Consider the following 23397-nt stretch of genomic DNA (forward strand, 5'->3'; position numbering starts at 1 on the left):
TAACTCGTACATTCACATCGGCGCCATCCTTTTCACCTCTCACCTCTTTATGGCTTCCTATCCCCTTCAACTCTCCAGATTACATTTCTAAGTCTTTATTCTCTAATATTTAAACAGATTTCAATTAAACTTTCCTTCAATTCAATTTCATTTTCCATTTAGAAACTCCATCAATTAAGATGAAGATGGAGTTGTATAAAGGAATTAAAGAATTGCGGCCATTGATGAACTTACTGTTTCCTTTGTGTGTTCACTGGATTGCTGAAGAAATGACTGTATCCGTGCTTGTGGATGTTACCACCCGTGCGCTTTGCCCTTTTCAGACTACCTGCTCTGAGGCTATTTATCTCAACGGCCTTCAACAAACTGTAATCTTTTATTCCTCTTTTTTCTCCATTTTCCTTTTTTAACTTGTGTTATTACTTACTATTTTAGGTTTTCATTATTTTTGAGAAATTTATTAATATATTAGCGTTAATTTTAGAAAATTAATATTTTTTTCACATTCACGATTTGATTCCAAGTTTTGCAATTATTTAGTGTGATGTCCGATGTTATAAGCTGATTGATCGGAGTGATTGATTTTTTGGTAAAGTGTTTCCACTTTTACTTCTTACGAGTAGAAAACAAAGATTTGGGGGTTGTTGTAAAGAGAGAATATACTTGGCTACTTTTTCATCCAAGTTTGGGGATTGGTCCTAAAACGGCTCTACTTTACAATATTTTTCTGCTTGTTTTTTTTTTATTTTTTTTTATTTTTTTTTTAATAATTTTGCTTCTATCTTATATTGAAAACTTTTGGTTTTCAGTAATTGAAATATTTTTGCCAAATATTCAGATCTTTTATGTATAAAATTCATAATCGAACTTAGATGCATATTTATACGATATTAATTTAATTATACATAATTGTAGATATTAAGAGGAACATTTGGATAGGGTGTATTAATGTAAGTACTTAATAACTCAAATAATGTAAGGGGCCTTTTGTTATGGTATGTGTTTGTTGTTTTTCTTTGATGGAAATTCTCAAAGCATTATCGTGTTCAACTTCATAGCTTGGTGCGATATAAATGATTTATTTGTTGAATTTTTCAAGGAATATGATGGAGATGTATTTGTTTTTATCATTAAATCTGATAACGATGTCCTTATCTTGATACACTATTGGACATGGGAAGGAATGGCTCATGGAGCATTGTAGAATAGAAAGAAAAAGACGTTGTGAAAAAAAGACAAACTTTATCCAAAGTTGCCAATAGTTTTCTCGTAGAAAGTAGTTATCTTGATGAATTTGTTATATTGATACTTTTCATCAAAGAGCTTTTTAAAGAAAATAATATACTTAATGCAACAAAGTACTAATGTTTGTGAAAGATATTGCGTATGAGTACATACGAAAATGACTTACTAAATTTTATGTGCTCGTTATAGTTGTGAAGCTGCAGATAATGTTTGTAATCAATGATTAATTCAATGATTAATGGAAAACAACCTTTGTGTCAATTTACAGTGAAAAACTTGTGTATATTTCACTCTCTCAAACCCACCACTTATTAGCATTGAGTTGTTGAGGAATGTATTTGTTTGTATGTGACTACATCTGAAAATGACATATTGTCTATCCCAATGAAGGATGAGATATTTCCATGACCACATGTAAAAGGAATTATATGCGATTTTTTTTTTTACTTCTGAAACCTACTTTATATTAGTTTTACAGCAAATCGAGGGCCTGATGTCACGCTGTTCGTGTACGGTAATTCGGATTAGATTGCTAAGAACTCTGATACGTTGTATACTTGTAGTCCTAAGATTTAGGTTGCTTATATCTAATTATGCATTTTAAAAGGAAACTAAAATTGTAGGAGTACTAGAAAAGTTTTTAAACAGATTATACAACATCTTGGATACAGATATGTGTTTTCACTTAACATTTAGCACTAGTGTTAGCTGAAATCTAATGTAGCGCATGTTTTCAGTTTGAAGTTTCTAACGCAAGTAACTTTGAAATATAGGTGGTTGGAATTTTTAAGATGGTGGTACTTCCACTCTTGGGTCAGCTTGCTGATGATTATGGACGGAAGCCATTGCTCCTTATTACTCTATCCACAACAATTATCCCCTTCTGTATGTTGAATATTAATCTGTCTCTGCCTTCTCAACTTAACTAGTTAAGTTTGTAATGCGGATTTTGTCTGCAGTAAAATTTTCTCTTTGAGTAAACTTTATGGAAGGTTCTTTTTGATTTATTAAAAGGTAAATATGATAAAAGTACCAGGGGTATCTGCTAATGTATTCTTTTTTAGAAAGAAACGTGCAATTATTGATAAAATGTCGCTGCATTCAACTATTGTGAATTAGGTGTGTTAAGTTTGACATATAGATAATGCACTTGTTATATTTGAACATGTTTTTGTTGAGCTGATTCTGGTCTTTGTTGCTTTCACTCTACCTGTTATCAGGTTTTGAAACAGATTACTTAAGTTTTTTTCTTCATTTTCCCACAGCTTTACTTGCCATTGACCAATCCAGAGAATCTGTTTATGCTTATTATGTACTCCGGACAATTTCCTACATTATAAGCCAGGGGAGTATATTCTGCATTGCCGTTGCTTATGCTGTAAGAACTAATCCTTCAACTCATCATTTGGAACGCTGGATTAATTGTTACTGATTAGTGATTATTATAATTTCATCATCCTCTTATAGGCAGATGTCATTGAGGATTCCAAAAGAGCTGCTGTATTTAGTTGGATCACAGGTCTATTTTCCGCATCCCATGTACTGGGAAATGTGTTGGCTCGATTTCTCCCGGAACAATACATTTTTGCGGTGGGTTCATATTTTAAGGTTGTTTTTACTGATTTATCTACTATTATATTTATAACCAATGAGAATTTTCCTGATATTTCTAGGTATCAATTGCTCTTTTGATCTTTTGCCCTGTTTACATGTTATTCCTTCTGCCTGAAACTGTGAGCCGAAGACAAAGAGAGGAGTTGCAGTCTTCCCTTTGTTCCAAGTTTCTGACTGTTCCAAAAGAGCGATTCAAGTCAATGAAATATGCTGCAACTATAGTGGTTCACAGGTTGAGTCACTACTCACGGTATCTCTGGATGGAAACTGTTATCTCTGGATGGGAATTCTATATATCAACTTAATGAGATTATTTGTGCTGCAGTCCAACACTTCGTGGAATTTCTGTGGTTTCCTTCTTCTACGAATTGGGGATGTCTGGCATTACTAGTGTGTTGCTGGTATGACTCATGACTTTGGATTTGACATATCTGCATAACATTCCCTCCTAGATATAATTTCTTCGCTAGTTAGTGTAAATTTACAAATGATGCAAATTACCGATTAAAGGGAAAAAGTTGTTTTTATATGCTTTTTCAAGTGTTAATTGTTGATGTAGTTTAAACTTTATAGTAAATGAATGTCTTTGTATGCATTAAGGACAAAGGGGACAAACATAGCGTTTGATTCTTTTATTACCTTTGCAGTACTACCTGAAGGCGGCTTTTGGTTTTAATAAAAATCAGTTTTCTGAAATATTGATGGTTGTTGGAGCTGGTTCAATTGTTTCTCAGGTATGTTTTATGGACCAAATTTCTCCTTTGATAATTTATTTTTTGTGAGATCAATTCTTATATGCTTGTTTAATTATGCTTTGACGACTACAATGAACTTTACTATTTTGAAATCCTCATTATTATTAGATTTTCTTGTGCATGATAATGCGACAACTACTATAACAATGTCAAAGCCTTAATCTCAAAAGATTGGGGTCGTTATATGAACTAGTATATCAGGTCCCATAGCCGTCCACATGAAATCTTCTTCTCCATTTATTTCGATTTTCTACCATCTCAAATTTTCTAGATCCTTTATATTTTTTTATTCCCATCCTTCAAGTCATATTTGGTCTTCCTTGCCCTCTTTTTAAGTCTCCCTAGCTCCAACTATTTACCTTCTTTACCTGTTCACTTATACCCCATCTTTGCACATGCTCAAACCATTTTGAACGATTCTCTTTCATCGTTTCCTTAATATTTGCAAATTCTAAACCCTTTCTTATATCTTCGTTGCAAATTTTATCCCTCAAGGTATGTCCACTCATCCATTGAAACATTCACATTTTCGCTGCTCCCATCTTTTTACTATTATTCTTTCTAAAACCCCAACATTCTGATCCATATAGCAGCACCGGTCTATTGACCGTTCGATACAACTTACCCATTAATTTAAGGGCACACCTCGATCACATAATATACTAGTAGCCGCTCTCTAGTTTTTCTACCCACAATTCTAGTGGTCACATCTTGTTGGATGTCTTCACTACCATAAAATATAGGCCCAAGGTTTTGAAGCATCCACTTGGAGCGATTCCTTTCTTTTCGCTTTGTAGTGCCTTTTGTTATCTCGTTTGTGTCAAAGTTATACTCTATTTACTCTGTTTTGCGTACTTAATTTGAAATCTCGTGGCTTCAACTCTTGTCTTCATCGTTCTAACATAGTTTTGACCCCTCTTTGGTCTCATCTACCAAAACAATGTCATAAAAAAAACATGAACCAAGGCACGTCTCTTTATATCGTTTATGTGTGACACAATACATTGCTTCAAATTCTTGAGGTTTATGTCAACTTAAATACTAGTTACTTTACACAAATACTATAGACTTCCAATTTCCAATATCTATCTGCTCCAAAAAACTTTTGCATTTATCTGGGTGAAAGACTCGGATTGTCAAGAATTTGAATTACAGGCTTCTGGTTGCAGGCTGCAGTTTGTATATTTGTGACATAATGCAATGAAGACATAGCAATTTTGGTTGCATTAGCAACCATGAAAAGCCCAATAGCTAACCTCATATTTTGGGACTTAGGCTTTGGAAATTGGCATTATTGTTGTCGCAAACATGTGAGGGTCTTATAGTCTGACTCTTTTAAATGATTGCTGTCGTTTTGCATATGACTCACTATATGTGAATATGCTTCCTTTCACAATCAACATTTCTCATATTGATCTTTTAGAAAACTTGTAAACCATTTTCATCTTTTATGATTGGGTGTAGATATTGGTGCTTCCTCTTGTCAATCCGTTGGTGGGAGAAAAAGTAATATTATGTGCAGCTTTACTTGCATCAATAGCCTATGTAAGTGATAAATCTACTGACGGCTGGATGTGTAATACATTCAAATAACTTGTATTGGTAACTGATAGTTTTTTTATCTTACAGGCGTTGTTCTATGGTTTTGCTTGGGCAAGTTGGGTAAGCAATTCTGAAATTTTTAGCAGCCATAAGATGCATGGATAATTATGTCATACTCTAAGTTCAAATTTACCAAAGCCAAATCAATTATATATTGACGGTCAGTATAGTGACCAGCAAGGATTCATTACTAGTATACATGCCATGGGAGCTTTGAGGCCCAAGGGTTAAATCCTCTTCACTTAACAAGATCTCATACTTGGGTTCCTTTGCAGGTACCATATTTGAGTGCTTCATTCGGAGTTATATATGTGCTTGTGAAACCTTCTGTGAGTATCAACTACAAATATCTCTTACTGCACTACGTTTCATCTTTGTTTAGATCTCTAATATTGTATTCTCATATGATTTTGAAGACATACGCTATCATTTCAAAAGGATCAAGCTCCAATGATCAGGTTAGAATGAACTTCAATATTTCTGAATTTCCATCCAAGTTTTATGTGATTTTTTCATATTGGGAAAAGAAAATGCTTCTGATTCAGATCATAATATATGCTATATTGTCCAGCATATTTAACTAAATTCAGAATCAACAAGTGCAAACTAGGTTTATAATAGTGTTTTCATACATTTAATTATGAAATAGATTCTTGCAATTTCTCAACTCAATAACATTAGTGCAGTTTAGAATTTAGATAGAAACATTCATAAGAGAAACTATCTGGACAGTCATTTTTGACTGAAACAAACTAAGGTTGAAAAATTACATGTATACACCGGAAGGCCAATATCAATACATGAACATCAAGCTACTGTTGTCTTTATTCTCATTCTTTTGAACTGTTTGTTGAGGATGCTCATATCCGTCTATTATTATGCGCAAAATGGTCTATAGGCCCCCATTTTCGGAGGGCCCTAAATTCAAGTAGTGCAAACACAGGTATTATTGTTTAGCCCTATAGTTCCCTAGCAATTACGAGACAAATATGGAGTTGTCAGAGCCCGCAAGATTTTCAAGATGGCCCTAGATGTCATCAAGGATTTTACAATTATAAAAAGTCAAAATTTGAAGTGCCTGATTTCTTAGGACTTGAAATATAATAATGGCCTATTATTGATTTATTTCATGCTGGACCGAGTAATTTTAGGAAACTGATGGTCATTGTGTTTGCCTACATCAAGAAGTTATCTCTTGGCTTAATGTGCTTTTATGATCTAAAGTAGATGGTTGTTGAAACAGGGTAAAGCACAAGGTTTCGTGGCTGGTGTCCAAGCAATTGCTAGTTTGTTATCACCACTAGCTATGAGTCCATTAACCTGTGAGTTATTTTGTTTTTATCAGTAGAATGTAGATATAAGAAATGTTCATCACTATAAAAGCCAGAGTCTGACTTCACTATCACTTTTTTTCCAGCATGGTTCATATCAGAAGAGGCTCCCTTTAATTGCAAAGGTTTTAGTATTGTCTGTGCATCAGTTTCCTTGGTAATTTTCTTCTCTTTCTCTTTTGCTTGAATCCTCACTATTACCCTACCCTACTCCTTCCCTCGAACACTACATCCTTTTCTGCTTGTTTTTGTTTGTTTCTAATTACTAGTACACATATACGTACAGATGGTTGCTTTGGTGATCGCCTTGGGATTAAAATTTGAGTCGCATTCTGAGCATGAGCGCAAGGATGACCTAGATAACATTGAGTCGCCACTCTTGTCTTGAGGCTTTGTCTCTTTTGTAGAATACTCCATTTGTCTCATTGAGATTGCTAGACTAGAGCTTAAATGTTCTTATTTCAATTTGCGTTGTATATCAATCTCAGTGGGACATGGGATGTGGGACGTGGGATGGGGAGTACTTAGACTGCATCAATGGACGGCAAGGGAGAAGGAAACAGTGGAAGTGGAAGATGAAAGGAGGGGAGTAGACAAGTGTTTTTGTCCTCCAAATTTTTCCTTTCTCTTCTAATCGTCTTATTCAAACATGTTGGTTTAAGGAACCTCTTGTTTCAACCTCATCCTTGACATCTCGTCTAATCTCAGTACATAGTTACATATCAAGAGTATTATTGAAGTTATAAGAGTGTAAATATGTGCTTGAATTAGAGGTGGCTTTATATGATCGTGTGCTATGTCGCATTTGATGTTGTTTTAGAAAATTAGAGTATTGACTAAAATAATTGTTCATTTAGTACTCTGTGAAAGAGATTAATAAAAGGAAAATTAGTATGGAAATCTTTTTCGTATGATTAGACTAGCGAAGAGTAAATAAGAAATTGTTAGAATTAGTTTAAATCAGTAGGATTGCCATCCAATGGTGCACTAAGAATGGGCCATGTATGTTGGTGCTGGAAAGCTAAAATCATGAAATTTCATCTTCCTTTCGAGTCATTGATGTCTAACAAGAGTAACTGAACAAAAACAGTGTTCCTACTTGCTCGATTTTACGTTTACTTTTCCCAAATTGAAAGTAACTGATAGTCATCATCAACCTGCAGTCGCGCACTATTTGATATTTAACAAATTCTCAAATGAAATAGTGTCACGTTGGACTATCTCAATATACATTTACTATCTTAAATGATCACTAATAATATTAAAGTGATCACTCATAATTTTAAAGCATCCAATTTTTATAGTTTTAGGGGGTGTAAGTAAGGGATTTAATTAAAATAATCTAATCCCTTTCTTGAGGGTAATAAATACTCTTATTTTGTTACCATCCATTAATGTCGAGTAACAAATTCCCTTTCTATGATCAAGTAAGTGTTTTCCTTATATTTTTATACCAAACAACATATAACTACAATACTTACTCCTCTTTCTCATTTTCCTTTCCATTACATTTTATGTTCTCATACCAAACACCTCCTTAAAGTAATCACTTATAATCTTAAAGTGATGACTTACAATCTCAAAGTGATCAGTTAAAGAAATGAATTAATTATATGGCCCGTCTCATGATGAAATGGTCTCGTACAAGACTTGTTGGTGATGTTTTCATCAGAATGATGTGACTAGCTTAAGTATAAACCCATGTACCTAAACAGGTTGATTTAGACTGTCTGGGTTCAACCCGTTTGTATCAACCTAACTCCTAATCTTGCCCAACTCTATTTTGTGCCTAAATGTTAAGAGGATTGAGATAGGCTTAGCTTGGCTGTAAAGACCTTGAAAACCTTAAGCTTTTGTATGGTACTAGTCACCATCCATTCTTGTTTTAGTATGAGAATGGGATACTTTAACTGATGAAATACACCACTGAAATACTCCTTGTGAGGGTTCATCAATTGTCATGTCCTTATTGTCATCTCAACATTTGTATTGCTGAATACAAACTAACCAATTACCCTAAAAATGCCAAAAAAAAAATGAAAATTTTGATGCAGATTGAAGACTTTTATTATAAGGTGCAGCATCATAAACCCAAGAATATGTTGTAGCATTTTGCATCATTTCTTGGATTATTATTTATTATCATAAATATTTATCCAAAAAATTTATTGGTTCACAATTCATTATCAGAATAAGAATATTTACCAAATCACCTGAACAAGCTAAGATTCCAATAGTACTAGTACATGACAACCACACCATGAACTTGACTCCTAAGCGAAAATGAAATGGCTTTTCGAAGACAAAACCCGAAAACAATTTATTCACAAATGAATTATTTTGTCCTGGGAATATACGGGATGTGTTTGTGACATTACATGAATTAGAACTGTATTCGTTTCCAGTACCATTTTCATTTCATTCATCTTCATCCACTTCATGAAAAGGGAGTGGTACTTGTTTCACAGCTCGGAATTTGCCTGCGTTATTTAGGTGCTCATTCTCTAATCTGAAAACAACATATCATTCATATTCTCTATTAGTATCTTACAAGTTCAATAATAAATAAAAATTTTTAGAGTATATAACCATCAGTTTAAACTTTTGGTTAAGTTGGTTCCTTGATATAGTATCAGAGTCCGCGTAACAAGAGGTCATATGTCCAAATCTCAATCACCCCTCATTTAAAGTGGAATATTCAGCACCAAATATGAGGATGGTCTGTGCTGCATCCACACTTTTAGGCTAAAAAACTCTCGTGTGAAGAAGCGTGTTAAAGTATATAACATATTATGGGACTTCAACCATCAGTATAAGCTTTTGGTTAAACTGGTTCCTTGAAAAAAAACATTTAGAATTTATTCACAATCAAATCATGTAAATTTTACCTATAAAAGTTCCATTGTCCTCTTCTAATAACTTCCAAAGCTGCTAAAAATAGCCCAATCACTCTGCTGTCAACATTTCCAAAATTGGGGTGAAGCACCGTGTGTAGCCAAGCTAATCTTAGTATCAGATTCAACACCTGCAAAACTATTCATTTTAAAAATTTTGTACCTTCCATCTTTTTCTAAATTTAGTTCTTAAACCTTGGCTTAGAAGTTATGTGAGTCAGAAATCAAGGGAATCCTCACAAGTGGATGTGATTTATGATAGACTATATAACATATTACGAGGCTTTAGCTAAATAGCTTGAGTTGATGGTTGAATCCCCCAACCTACTACAAAGCCAAAACCTTAATCATCAGAGATTGAGTCTTGGTTCATGATCATGGGATGTGACTAGGTACGGTTTATTGAGCTGGTTGTCACTTATGTTACTAGGACTCTTCATTTTGCTTCTTGTACCGGTGTCTAATCCTTGATTTTTGGACATTAGTATGACACGTAGACACTTAATTTTAGACGTAGAATTGAATATTTAGACGTATCCGACAACATCCAACATCATACAGAGTCCAAGTAACATAGGTTGTCGCAAACCCACAGCTCAAGTAATCTCATCTTCTAATAAAATACTTTGACAAACACACAAAAAAACATAAAAGAGTAGGCTTGTTTTTGATGGTATACCATGGAAAAATAGTAAATGAACTTGTTGCGGAGCATTAATTCATTCCTTAGCCAAGGGTTTTTGGAATGAAATTGTAGTAACCCCCAATCCTTAGCATAGTCCCAATACAATTGGTAAAGTGTGGCACCACTTGATAAGACAACTACAAGGAATAAATACAATGTTGTCTGTTCTTTATCATAAGCCAACTTTGCTCCTGCTGCTAGCATGGCTGATACATATTTACCCAAGTTCACTAGGTGTGTAACTTGCCCTTCATCAAACCACCTTCTTGCACACTGTAAAATTGCAATTAGTGCTTTATTGTTAGAGTATATAATATATTTTGGAGAGTCAACCATTTGGTTGAGTTGGTTCCTTGATATGGTATCAGAGCCAGCTTGACAAGAGATCACAGGTTTGAGTGTCAATTACTCCTCACCTGTGTTACATCCACACTTTTAGCCTAAAGGACTCTTGTATGAGGGGGCGTTTTAAAGTATATAACATATCTTGAGGCCTCTACCATAAGTCTTAAGCTTTCTGAAAATGAATTTCAGTATTACCTGCATTGCTCTCCAATAGTATGGTAAAAACGAAACCGCGTAAGCTAAGTCTCTGTAGTATGTAGTCCTCTGGCAGTAGCCATAATCTTGAGTTTTGTAACTAGCTGTTATGTAGTAACAAGCTAAATATTCTAGATTTCTTAGCAAAGGCACCTGTTAAAGAGTTCAAATTGATCAAATTCATATTTTAAGCTTCTAATAATCATTTTAATTATTGATTAGTATGAATGTTGATTTAATGATCAATTACCTGGCTACAAAGTTGGTCAGCCATGAAAAAGTCTAGCATTACAACCTGCAAATTAATGAGCCACATCAAGCACTCATGTTTACTGCATTAAAATGGTGGGAGTAATATGAAAATATGATAAAAAAAACAGCTCAAGCTTTAGAATTAGTTGAGTAGGTCATTTGACGATAAAAAATGATATGATATGATATCAGAAATCAACGTGATAGAAAAACATAATAAATTATACCTTATAAAGAGGCGCGAAAAGTATGTTCCGGATGACTTGAAGGAATCTAAACCGAGTTGATCGGTACAAAATGTTGAAGGGGCAAATCAGCACCAGAAGAAAGAACTGCAAAAGAAAGTAATTGTAATTGTTGACTAGATAGTTTGTTACCATAGTATCATGCACATTAGAGTAATATCCTGGGGCCATAATCATCAGCTTTGGTTGAGTTAGTTTTTTGACATGGTATCGGAAGCCATTGTGACAAGAGGTCATGAGTTTTAATCTCAACCACCCCTTATTTAAAGTGAAATATTTGGCGCCAGGTATGAGGAGGGTCTATGCTGTATCCACACTTCTAGCTCAAAAGGGCTCTCGTGTGAGAGGGCGTGTTAGAGTATATATAACATATCTTGAAACCTCAATCATTAGCTTAAGCTTCTGATTGAATTGGTTCCTTATCAATGCAGATTAATGAGACTTGAGCATTAAGAAGTAATTACCACTAAGAGAAAGGCTGGAATAGTTTGAACAAGAGTAGATGAGTATCCTTTGGCTATAAGGGATAGGTGAGTGAATAACACCCCTATAATAAGAGTCATTGAAGCTGTACATATCAAGAAAACTTCTCTGTATTTAAGCTCTTTCATTGGAGTTAACTCCAAGATGAATCCGAAATTTATTCGACTTTTTTTCCATGTATAAATATTGCACCCATACAAGAATATGTGCAGGAACAACAAGCAGAACATGCTGAAAAAAACAGGAAAAAAAAATCAAATTTAAGACAAATTGGGTTGATAGATTGCTACATTTTGTATTTTTAAATGAAGAAAAATTCTTGCCTTAGGACTGGATATACAGTTTCCATGTAAACCGGGTCAGATGATTGTTTTGTGTATATTCCTAATAAATGAGCCATAATGACATAACCAGCCATAAGTGCTATAAAGCACCCTGCAAAAACACCTTTTTTTGGCAAAATAAAGGGAAATTGTTATTAATCAATGATGTTCATAGGAAAACAGGTGTTACTTGCTCCAATCGAGAATTAAAACATGATTAATAGCTTGATTTAGCCTCTATTTTTCTTGAGTATAGCAAAAGTTTAGGTAGAGTTCGACTTTGATCACCTACCAAGACTAGAACATGTTTCCAAGACTAGACGAGCTACACTACCCTCACATCGGCAACAAAAATGTACCTACAACCTTCTAAGACGACGGCTCCTTACCAATTGACCCAACTTTAGTCCTTTGAATCGAGTAAAAGTAACTCATATTCTCTTTGTCCGAATGACTTAACTATACTTTCCTTTTAGTCCGTCTTTTTTATTTTGCTACAATTTCCTTTTAAAAAAATGTCTCCATCACTTTTTTTTTATTCTTATCTATATATTTTAGGTCTCATTTAATATCATCCATACAATTTAAAATTTTAATATAAAGTTTTTTTGTTGCAATCTAAATTAATATGTTTGAAGTCATTTTGTCTAATGGATTTAATGATATTCCTGAAAGGGAATTACGAAGTATAGTGGAAGTCCAAGATGCATTCCATAGGGCATGAAAATAAGCAATAGAGCATGCCATAACATCAAAAAACCACTTACGTTGTCATATAACACAAATTAATCCCTTCTGTGGAGCTTGATCGGCTTTTTTCAGTCTTCTTACCAAACAAGATCATAGTGCTCTATGCTTAGCTACCTTTTTCTTTACTGTCCCACCCATTATAACTGGCCCATCTAGGCCCTTTCTGATCTTGCCTATGTGCTCTATTGGACATTTGGACCCATCCTTTCTAATTTGTACTTTTTACGTCTCACTCAGTTAGCAACATTTGTTATTTTTGTTTATTTTACTTATTTTGTATCATTTTAATTTATTACAATTGCTCATCACTTTTTTAATCTCGTCAGTATATTTTTACTCTCTTTAAATTTTAATGTTAAATATCAAATTTTCATATTTTTCTTAAAAAACACACTATTTCTCTTTCTAATTAATATGAATGGGGTAGCACTTCTATCTTTTATATAACTAAACTATTTTTCAAAGTCACTGGGAGACAGTTCTAAATTAAGCTAAATAGTCTAAGTAAATTAATTAAATATTCACTTTCGTATTTAAAATACTCACTTTAGTTATTTAATATTTACCACATCATTTAAAATGTTAAAAATAACATTTTAATTAAATATTAAATCACTCGATAAAATCATTTAAAAAATTTACTTTATAATTATGTCTCACGATAACATGTTTGCTCAAACTATTTTCATGTTGTCACAAGTCATGAAACAATAAACAATCAGTTTCCGACTTTTCATTATAGAAGACGAGTGAAGAAGAGATTGGTTGTGTATGGTTTTTAGTTAGGAGTTTACTATAACATAAGGTTTGTTAGCTTTATTGAGGGTTTTCTAAATTAGAAACCTTGAATATAAGTTCTTTTTTTATTTTAATTAATTATTTGTTTTTAAGTTTATAAAACTTTACAAAATAAACAAAACATACAAATCTTTAGAAATACTTATAATTTACTTGGAAGGTGTATTTTGCTTATCTTCGCCTTTAAAACAAATGGATTTTAGTCTAGACTTCGCAGAGGAAGATACATAAACACGCGTAAAGTATATTTATCTATGAAATGATTCTTATATGAGACTATTTCATAATGGAATATGTTTATATAAATGTAAAATGTCAAATTTAATTGGCTTAATCAACCCACTTAAGAACTATCTTATGATTAGACGGTCTTAAATTAAAATTTATGTTACATACCTATGAAAAAGGTTACTGCATGAGACTCTTTGCGATGATTTGGTCTAAGATATTTCATAGCCATCCTCTTATCATCTTCAGCAAAATGCTTAACAAAGAGCTCTTCAATCTCATCTGATAATCGCATTACCTATAAAAACATCAAATTAACTATCAATTATTGTTGTAACTCTTTGTTAAATACATATCTTGTTTCATATAAATAGTACATGACTCTACCGTGTAGAAATTAGTGCTATTCGACGTTAGAGATAGGATGGAGTCACGTTTTAGTAATCAGATCAGATTAGATTAATTAAATATCTTATTTAATCCAACCATATAAATAATAATAAGTACATGACTCTACTGTGTAAAAATTAACGTAAGAGATAGGGCAAATCAAAGTTAGATTAAGTAAATATCTTAAACAATCAGACCATTTAAAAATAATAAGTGTATGTTTCTACCGTATAGAAATTAATGTTATTCAATGTAAGAGATAGGATAGACCAACGTTATTAAAATCGAATCAAATCAAATTATATTAAGTAAAAATCTTATTTAATCAGAATCATGTATAAAATAAAAATTATGTTTAGAAGGTCCGACCTAAGTTATGTGAAACAAACATATCTTTTTGTTGCGCATAAAAATCTTAGGCTGAATGCACTTTTGTGGTGTTTCACCCCGAAGCTAGATTTCCACTTGCAAGTGTACGTTAAAAGATGGAGTAGCCCATATTGCACCAATCAAATTTTACGCGGGGATACAACAATGGAAATCCTACTAGTCTTGAGAATAATTTTTGTTTTTTCTTTGTCCTTTATAATTTTTATTGTAAAGGAATGTAATTATTATTTCATATAATAAAAAGAAAGTATATGAAAATGAATTTTAGTGTTAATTTGATTAAAATTGCTTTATTATTTTTATAGTAATGAAGCTTTTATTTTTATGTAATTTTTTTTAATAGTTTTTTCATTACCATATAATATAATCTTTTAAGGTGATAATTGGTATAATGAAATTTATGAAGAAAAGAAATGGTTAGAGTTAGACAACCATGATCATAACAAGCATTGTCAAGTAATTTTCCTAACTAAATTACATTCGAGTCTAACAGGATTGTACAAAACATTAAAAGATAAAACTTATATTTTAAAATTTAGAGTCGAGCATAGAACATTTACCATGCCAGAAGTGTTAAAGTATGAGTTTTCTACCACCCTCAAATAAATTGGCAAAACTTCTTTATTAGTGACCTGAGATGAAACATTCATTCCAACGTTATTGACATGTATAAAAAATATATCTATATATACACTTAAAAACATGTAAATCATAAAAGAGATAGAAACAGCGAAACAAAAGACTTACTTTATCAAATTTTTTTAAAATTTTAACAAAGGCAAGCATGTTTAATTTCCTACAAAACACCATCAACAACGGAAAATTAGTTCCAATCTAATACATCACGTATGAATGTTTTAATATCATGTGATTTAAATGAAAAATTAAAGACATGTATTTACCTATAAGTTTTAAGGTAACTTAAACCCTTATACAACTCTACAAAAGCATCTTTAATCATCTTTCTTGCATGATGAAGGTTAGTTTTGTTGGTATGATGTCCTCTTGAATTGGATTTCTTTTTGGTTGAATGTCCAATTATATCTTCCCAAACAAAGGAACCTATTGCTGATAATGCTTGAGTTGGTGTTGTCAATGGAATGTTAATGGTTAAGTTTTTACCTTGACAATTAAAAACCCTACTTGAAAAGCTTCTACCACTCTCATCTCTCTTCATTCTTCTTGACGATCTTTCTTGAGAATCATTCTCATTTTTGTCCTCCTTTTCCTCCTCTTCTTTTTTCTCTGCTTTTTCAGTCAACTCTACCACTGTTATCAAATATAACAAGATTAACAAAATTTATTTACAAAGCATTTTTTTATTCCGGAAATAAGACTGGAGAATACATATATGAAACGTAGGTGAGAGAATTAACCTTTTAAATCAAACTTTCATCACAAAGGTGAAAAAAAAAAAAGAAAAGTCTTCTCTATTTACAAAGTAATTCCACATATTGTTACTTAAGTAATTTCTTTTTCATGACCTACGTCATAAGTTTAACTTTTGAAGCAAGTTAAACTTTTAAAAATGATAGTTTGAAAGTTTAACTTAGGCTCAAAAATTAAACTTTTAAACTATTCATTTCTACACGATATGTAAGATCGGTAACATGGACCTATAGAGAAATAGGCCCCAAAATGTTAGCTAATTATCTCTAGTTATATGATCGAATCGTAATTCAACACATATTTTTAAAATCGAAATAAAAAACTTAATTGGTATATTTATGATTTTAGTTAGCTAACTATCTAGTAGCAGAACAAATGCTTACCACAAGAGGGGTGACTTGAAATGGATGGATCATCATCATTGGAATGTAGAGATGCATTTTCCTTCTTAGTTTTGAGAGCATTTTCTGCTATAACCCAATAATGAAGCTGTTTCATTGCTGAGTTTCCTTTCTCAACAAAATCTTTTTCCTTAATCCTATAAAACTGGTTCACCTTGTTAAGTTGATCATCCAAACATGAGAAAAATTCACTTGCACCTTCCACATCCCCAAATTGCTCTAACAGTTGTGTCTCATAGAGATCCCCTTGGCTCAACGAAGATGCTAGCTTCTTATGCACCTATACATCAACAAAATTTCACATCATTATAAGTTCTAAGCACGTACAAGGTGACAATCGTATGTGACCTAAAAACAAACAGTCTTAACTATTAGTCTATATGTGTACGTGATAAATAACTTTTTTGTTAACTCAAAATCTTTGACTTTTTCGTTCGTCAAACAGCCAACTAAAGTATTTGGTAAAAGATGACTTTTTAACCATAACCAGTCTAAATAGTACTACGAGAGCATTTTCATTGGTTTTTGGGTTTTTAGTTTAATTTGTCGCTACTAACAACTAACAGTCAATAACTTATTTTTATCAATACATTTGGAATAAATAGCAAACTTATGACCAATAATTTATAATTCAAGCTCATCAAACCAGCCAACAGCTTCGACGATAACCATTTACCCATAAAATCCTATTATAATTTTTCTTTTTATTTTTTTCAAAAATTGCAATATAAAAAAGCAAAACATAAGAAAAATAGTGAAAAAACGGAGGAGAAACAGGGGAAGTACATGAATGGCACCATCATTGCTTTGTTTATGGCCAAATGAAGAGATATTCCCAAATGAAAGAAAAAAGGAGCACTTAAAAAACCCATCATTTTGTTTATCAAAACTATTATTATTAAACATTTGAATTTTCTTAAGCTCATCTTTCAACTTCCAATAATCAAGAAAAGCATCTCTCCATTCAGGCACAAGTTGTGCTTCATACTCCTTAGAGAATTTCACCATGGATTCGGTTGAAATCGTTTTCGAGAAGAAAAACAATGGAAATGATGAAAATGATAGAATTATACAAAGTTAGAACAAGTGTGAGATTTTCAAAGAAGACATAAAATGGAAGTTAAATAGAAGTAAGAAGAGAATTTGAGAGAGAAGTGATTCTTTAGAAGCACATTCTCAGATATTCTATGTTCTTTGTTCCACTACATTAATGCCCTTGCTCTTGCTCACCACACCTAATGAGATATGGTGATTTCTTCCTCTTGGAAGCTACCATGTATGTTCTACCATCGTATGCTTCTTATATGCATATTTTGGTTTAAAAGGCTATGTTCATGGATATGGAAATGGGACCCTACTTAATTCTTAATTATTGACTATTATACTCTATAAAGTTTCACCCTCTTGTATACTTAATTTTTTTTTAAGAGTTTTAGTGATAGCGATTTTTTAATCATTACAAGCAAAAGTTTGTCGGTATTATTGTAAGAGATCATTTCTCACAGCCTTAAATATAAAAAATGTACATGTTAACAAGTTGTATTAGTTGGGCTGTTAAACTCACACGTCTTGTGGTGATAAAAACGCCACGATGTTGATGATTGTCATTATAGGGTAGATCAAGAGAATGAGACGGCTAACTAAAAATCAAAATCATGACCTTTTATAAAAAAAATAATTGTTATCCAACTAAGATAAAATTTGATTTTCAACTAATACAATATAGTGCATATTTGATGTTGGAAATACTTCACATGTGAGACAAGATTCCACATCGATAAAATAGTAGGTTATGGACTTGCATATATATTGAGTGAGCTAATCTACCTATTACCATATGGTTTTAGTAAACAATAAACTCACCAAGTATATGTACAAGTCAACATTCTTAGCCCATAAATATGTGGTCCCAAACCCATGAGTATACCGTGTTCACATAAATAGGCCACGATGGAATTAGGTGACGGCCAAACATTTAAAAGCTGAATGAATGACTAATGTTTATACATTGTCTGCATTCTCCGGTTAGACCACATTGATTTCCATTAATATTCATTTCCATTCACAATTCATAACTTTGTTTAATAGTTAGACATTGCCTGATATGATATCTCACTACATTGTGAATTATGATGCAATTGGGTTGACATAAGAATGATGTCTTTCTATTTATCTTATTTCTCTACACCTGCGCAGACATTACCACTACTATTTCTGCACCAATTAAGCTTTTTTTTTTCTTCTTAATACTAACTATCTACATCTACTTTGTTGTTTTAATACATATACGTCATTATTATACATTTACTTTGTTGTTTTAATACATATACGTCATTATTAGTTATAAGTATTTCAAAATAAATATAATACATTTCAATTGAGGTAGGCACGGGCAGAGCTATGTGATGGTAAAGGACGACAACAACCCACGATCAAAATCAATGAAATTACTTTACTTTTTAATTATGTTTATTCCAATTAATTTGCTATATTTTAACAAAAGTATTTAGAGATGATCTCTCACACTTTATTTTTTATTTAATTTACATCCAATCTTTTATTTTCTTATTTTATATCATCCACATAATTCTAACTTTTATATCATTTTTCCAACAAACTAATCAACTCCTTAGATTCAAAAGTCATATAAATTTGCCAAAAGATTGGAGTATTTCTAAAGTTGCTTCATTTAAATTTATTATTTCTTATTTGATATATATAATATATGGCATCCTACTCACGACATCATTATTCTGGTTTGTCATTTGCTCCTTAGACTTTGCTGTCTAGTGTTTGATAGAACTTTCCCTCATTAATTAACTAAACCTTTTTTATGATAAAGTTAATTGGTATTTCGAGAAATATATTATAAGCCTCATTCAGAAATGTTTAAGTAACATTGAGTTACTACCAACTAACTAATTCAACTAGAATTTTAAGTTGATGTAAGAAGTACTGACATATGTTATGTATATTACACACCCCACAAAAATTTTTGAAATTAAAAGTGTGAAAACGAGTTACGACACATGCTAACTTGTGGGCATCAATGGACTCTTAAACACTCATCTTATATGTAATTGTCCTTAGAATATTAACACTATATATAAGGGTTACAAACCTATGAAAATTTTAAAAAAAGCTTATTTTCCATAAAAAATTTTCAAAATAAGCTTCGAAAATTTTAATTCCAAGATAAGGATTTACATGCAAAAGCTGATCAAGTCAGGTATTTGTTTATGGTAACTAACGGCAAACAAACTGGTCAAAAAAGTCAAAATCTTTGTTTACTGTAACTATTAGCAAACAAAAGAAAGAAAATGTCAAAGCATTTGAAAGGACAAAACAACAAATCTTACTTCGCTATTGATAACAGTGAACAAACAATTGATTTATTTTTTTTGTCCTTCCAAACGTTATGACATTATTTTCTTTTTATTCGCTGTTAGTTTAGCGAACAAAGTCGTGGTAATTTTTTTTCTCTTGTTCGCTGTTAATAACATTAAACAAGCAATGACCTTAAGCTCGGACACAAAGACGCTTATTTTGAAAATTAAATTTTTTCGAAGCTTATTTAGAGAAATTAAAAAAAAATCATTTCAATCAATTTTTCCAAACCTTTTGAAAATGAATATCTAATTCAAAGCCCCTTAAACTTGAAGTAAGATCAAATAATCATTTATAAAGGTCCAACAACAAACTAGACTCAGATTAAATGCTAGGTTACTTAAAACCATCAGCAGAGTAAGAAACAACCCACAAACAATTTTTCCAAACCTTTTGAGTATGAACATCTAATTCAAAGCCCCTTAAACTTACAGTGAGATCAAATAATCATTTATAAAGACCAAACAACAAATCAGACTCAGATTAAATGCTAGGTTAAAACCATTAATAGAGTAATAAACAACCAATAAATAATACCTAATTTTACTAAATATTTTATAATTAACTTATTTGATTAGGTTAAAAAAAATTAACATATTTAACTAATCAAACAATTCAACTAAAAAACGATACCAACAGTTAACATCGATATGTCAAACATTCTATTTGGATAAGGGTAACAAGACAACTAACAAAGGCTCCCAGTAGGGTAACATCAGAGTAAACATAAGTCATGTCATGAATAACCATAAAATGGATCAAATAAAAAACCCATTAATGATACTCTAATACCTCTCTATTTATTTCCAAATTATAGGAAGAATATGATTCTAGATTATGATTCCTAAAAGAAATATACTAGTACACTAGCCTTAATTAATGGTCATGAAAAAGAATTTGTGAAAGTCAGAATATTTAATATTTGTGAGAAGAAACCCATTGTAGAAAAAATTGTCGAAAATAATTCAATCTTTCACTTATTCAATGTAGTACAAATAATCTCACCATTAGATTATCGTATGATAATTCAACCTTTGCTATGTATTTGCTTCTAGCTAGCATACCTAGCGATCTGAACCTGAACCACTACAGCCCCACCCTTCTCCTCCCACACCGGCTATGCTGGGAGGGGGACCGTTTCTTACCCTAGCGAAGGTAGACATTTGTCTAGGCCCTAGAGTTTAGAAAGGGTCAACACCTCAATTCATCAATGTTGTTATGTAGGACTTAAAACACAGGTTGTAAAATTGTATATTTTTTGCCAAACACCCATTAAAGATCGAAATCGACCCTCTATAAAAAGGGTCAATTTCTTTCATTTGGCCTAACACACATAAATGTGTCAGGAACGACACTGGCTATGAGCAAATACATATCAAAGATTAGATTATTACAAAATAATTAATAGATGGGATTACACATACCTAACAGATGAGTAAAATGTTAGATTAGTTTGGAAGAATTTTCCAAAATAAAAAAGTGAGATTGCTAGATTTTAGAGTTGTAATTGTCAGTTATTTATGCTGAGCATATACTCTTTATCAAGTAAAAAAAAGGTGATTTATTTATGCTAATTCAGTCCAATTGATTCTTGCTAGTTGGTAAAACATTATTAGACATCATGGATTGTCACAAAGGATATGCCCTAAGTTTGCATCTACCTTCCGCTTATGATTTTATTTGCATTGCTTTCTGAATTCTGACATTGATGCATATCAGGTAAATGATTCTGCTTCTTCCTTAACAAATTAAAGTATCCAATACTCCTATTATTCTTACGTTTTATAATAATAATATAATAATTATCATTATAATTATTATATATAGAGTATATTTAAATAAATGCACGAATTAGTTCCACGTGTTAATTTAGTAACTAGTTTTATGTAGCGTCTTTTTAATTAATTATCTTGATTGTATTGAGTATATTATACGTGACAATCTAATAAGACGTAATATTGCAATTATTTACATTATGGTTTTATTTGTGTTGTTTGAAACTTTTTATTTTCTTATTATCACAATTTATTGATACTTGTATAAGTATGAATTGAGCTCGTGCACCACTTCATTGAATATGTTTATGATTGAGGTAATTATTTATCACTAATTTTTATGGAACGTATATGATTTAAACCAATCTATTTCTATATTAGTCGTGGTTTATAATTTAATGAACTTAATTTATGAAAATTTATTCGATTGATAAATTTTTTATGAAAATGACGCTATATTAACGTGTTTCAAACTCCAATTACCAAAACCGAGTGTATGAAGTCTTGTGATGAACAACTTACATTTTCAATGAAAACAATATTTGTAGGAGATAATAATGCAATAAAAATGACATAAAATGGAGAATTACAATAGAGAAGAGATTAGGCTTGTGTTTAGGCTCAGGTGTTTTGTGGATGTGTTACAATGGCATATGAGACCTCTATTTATAGAGGTTTGTACATTAATGAGTATTACATAATTAAGGCTACGGATTAATGCACAATAAACAACTTCAAGGAACATCAAGAGTCAAAAACCGAATCCAATACTCGATCAAGGCAATGCTTAAGTCACTCCTTAATTTCTCGATAACTTCATGAATTAATTCAAGCACTTAAACACCATCATCAATCACACATTAAGTTACATACTTAACTCACCCATTTAATCTATTCATGGGATTCCCTCTCTATGCACTCACTAATACATATAATTAATTTGATAAATTTAAGTCACCATTTAACACTAACCTTTTATATTACTATATTATTGTACAATAATCAAAGTTTGGCCATAACCTCTTTTTTTCATAACTTTTTTTTGAGATTATACAATATATTTAGGATAAAGTAATGGACTTCAAGGGAGAAAATCAATCTCCATTTATAAAGTTCATTCTCTGAATTGCTTGATTTTTGGTACGCCCCTTTTCTATTATTTCTTTTTATTGATTTAATTAGTAAATGTTAATTTTTTGTGATTATAGGATGAGTTGAGGGAAGAGAGGAGATATATAAGAATTGAATTTAAGACTGTACATAAGAAAAGCAGCTAATAAGGTTGGTTGACCCACAATAAATGATAAAGTTTTCAAAAAAATTTTATTAGTTATGATGTATAAATCTTATTGAAAAATAACTTTTATTCTTTTACAATTATTAAAATATTTTTTAATGTCACGCAATCACATTTTAATATGTAAAAATATTTTATTGTCAAAAACTCTATAAAGACAACATTTGAAAGTTTTCGGTTCATTATTTATACTTTTATTGTATGATTTGGGCCGATATATTGATTGTGTAATGTCATGAGCAGTGTTTTAGGTACCCGAATACAACTTGATGACACTTTCCCAAGAATGACACTATGGCTTTTTGCAAGTAGGTTGCACTAAAACGGACACGGACACGGACACGACACGGGTACGGGAAAACGCCAACTTAAAAATGGCGGACACGGGGATACGAAAATGGTAATATAATAAATATATCAAATTAAAGATAATTTTACAATCTTTCATTTGACATTTGTAAATAAACACTTAAAAAACATAAAAATCACATAAAATGCAAATAAGTACCAAATAAACAACATGAGTATTTAAAATAAGTCATACAAACCAAATCAAAGAAAACCAAATAAATAGGTAAATTTCGATTTTTAGGAGCAGCACCAGCAACGCAGCACCAAGTTCG

At 31.7% G+C, this 23397-nt stretch overlaps 2 protein-coding genes across 3 annotated transcripts; one reads left to right on the forward strand and one right to left on the reverse strand.

The window, feature by feature from the left end:
• Positions 1-6: 6 nt before the first annotated feature.
• On the forward strand, positions 7-7447 carry LOC130821048 (uncharacterized). Its single transcript, XM_057686647.1, has 14 exons — positions 7-368; positions 2019-2130; positions 2511-2623; positions 2713-2835; positions 2919-3091; positions 3185-3260; positions 3507-3593; positions 5079-5159; positions 5244-5276; positions 5492-5545; positions 5633-5674; positions 6460-6538; positions 6634-6704; positions 6834-7447. The coding sequence occupies exons 1-14, from the start codon at positions 180-182 to the stop codon at positions 6933-6935; spliced, it is 1335 nt and encodes a 444-aa protein (XP_057542630.1). The 5' UTR covers positions 7-179; the 3' UTR covers positions 6936-7447.
• Positions 7448-8110: 663 nt separating this feature from the next.
• Positions 8111-17771, reverse strand: LOC130821047 (phosphate transporter PHO1 homolog 1). Of its 2 annotated transcripts, XM_057686645.1 has the most exons (14): positions 17102-17769; positions 16298-16595; positions 15428-15794; positions 15273-15321; positions 15086-15157; positions 13914-14043; positions 11970-12093; positions 11628-11877; positions 11146-11250; positions 10917-10961; positions 10667-10819; positions 10121-10399; positions 9436-9572; positions 8111-9056 (listed from the first exon to the last, which is right to left on the reverse strand). In XM_057686645.1, exons 1-14 carry the CDS (start codon positions 17321-17323, stop codon positions 8966-8968), a joined length of 2322 nt encoding a protein of 773 aa, XP_057542628.1. In that variant the 5' UTR covers positions 17324-17769; the 3' UTR covers positions 8111-8965. The 2 variants fall into 2 exon arrangements, with proteins under 2 accessions (XP_057542628.1, XP_057542629.1); XM_057686646.1 differs by lacking the exon at positions 8111-9056 and having other exon boundaries at positions 9442-9580; positions 17102-17771.
• Positions 17772-23397: the final 5626 nt, after the last annotated feature.

This window comes from Amaranthus tricolor, chromosome 8 (assembly GCF_026212465.1).
Source record: "Amaranthus tricolor cultivar Red isolate AtriRed21 chromosome 8, ASM2621246v1, whole genome shotgun sequence".
Taxonomy (NCBI): Eukaryota; Viridiplantae; Streptophyta; class Magnoliopsida; order Caryophyllales; family Amaranthaceae; genus Amaranthus; species Amaranthus tricolor.

Coding starts and splice junctions, on each gene's coding strand:
- LOC130821047 (XM_057686645.1), bottom strand. CDS start 17,323: ATGGTGAAATTCTCTAAGGAGTATGAAGCACAACTTGTGCCTGAATGG. Junction 10,820..10,916: donor CTGACCAACTTTGTAGCCAG/GTAATTGATCAT, acceptor ACTCTTTAACAG/GTGCCTTTGCTAAGAAATCT. Junction 9,573..10,120: donor TCATTTACTATTTTTCCATG/GTATACCATCAA, acceptor ATAGTTTTGCAG/GTGTTGAATCTGATACTAAG.
- LOC130821048 (XM_057686647.1), top strand. CDS start 180: ATGAAGATGGAGTTGTATAAAGGAATTAAAGAATTGCGGCCATTGATG. Junction 3,092..3,184: donor GCAACTATAGTGGTTCACAG/GTTGAGTCACTA, acceptor TTTGTGCTGCAG/TCCAACACTTCGTGGAATTT. Junction 3,261..3,506: donor GCATTACTAGTGTGTTGCTG/GTATGACTCATG, acceptor TTACCTTTGCAG/TACTACCTGAAGGCGGCTTT.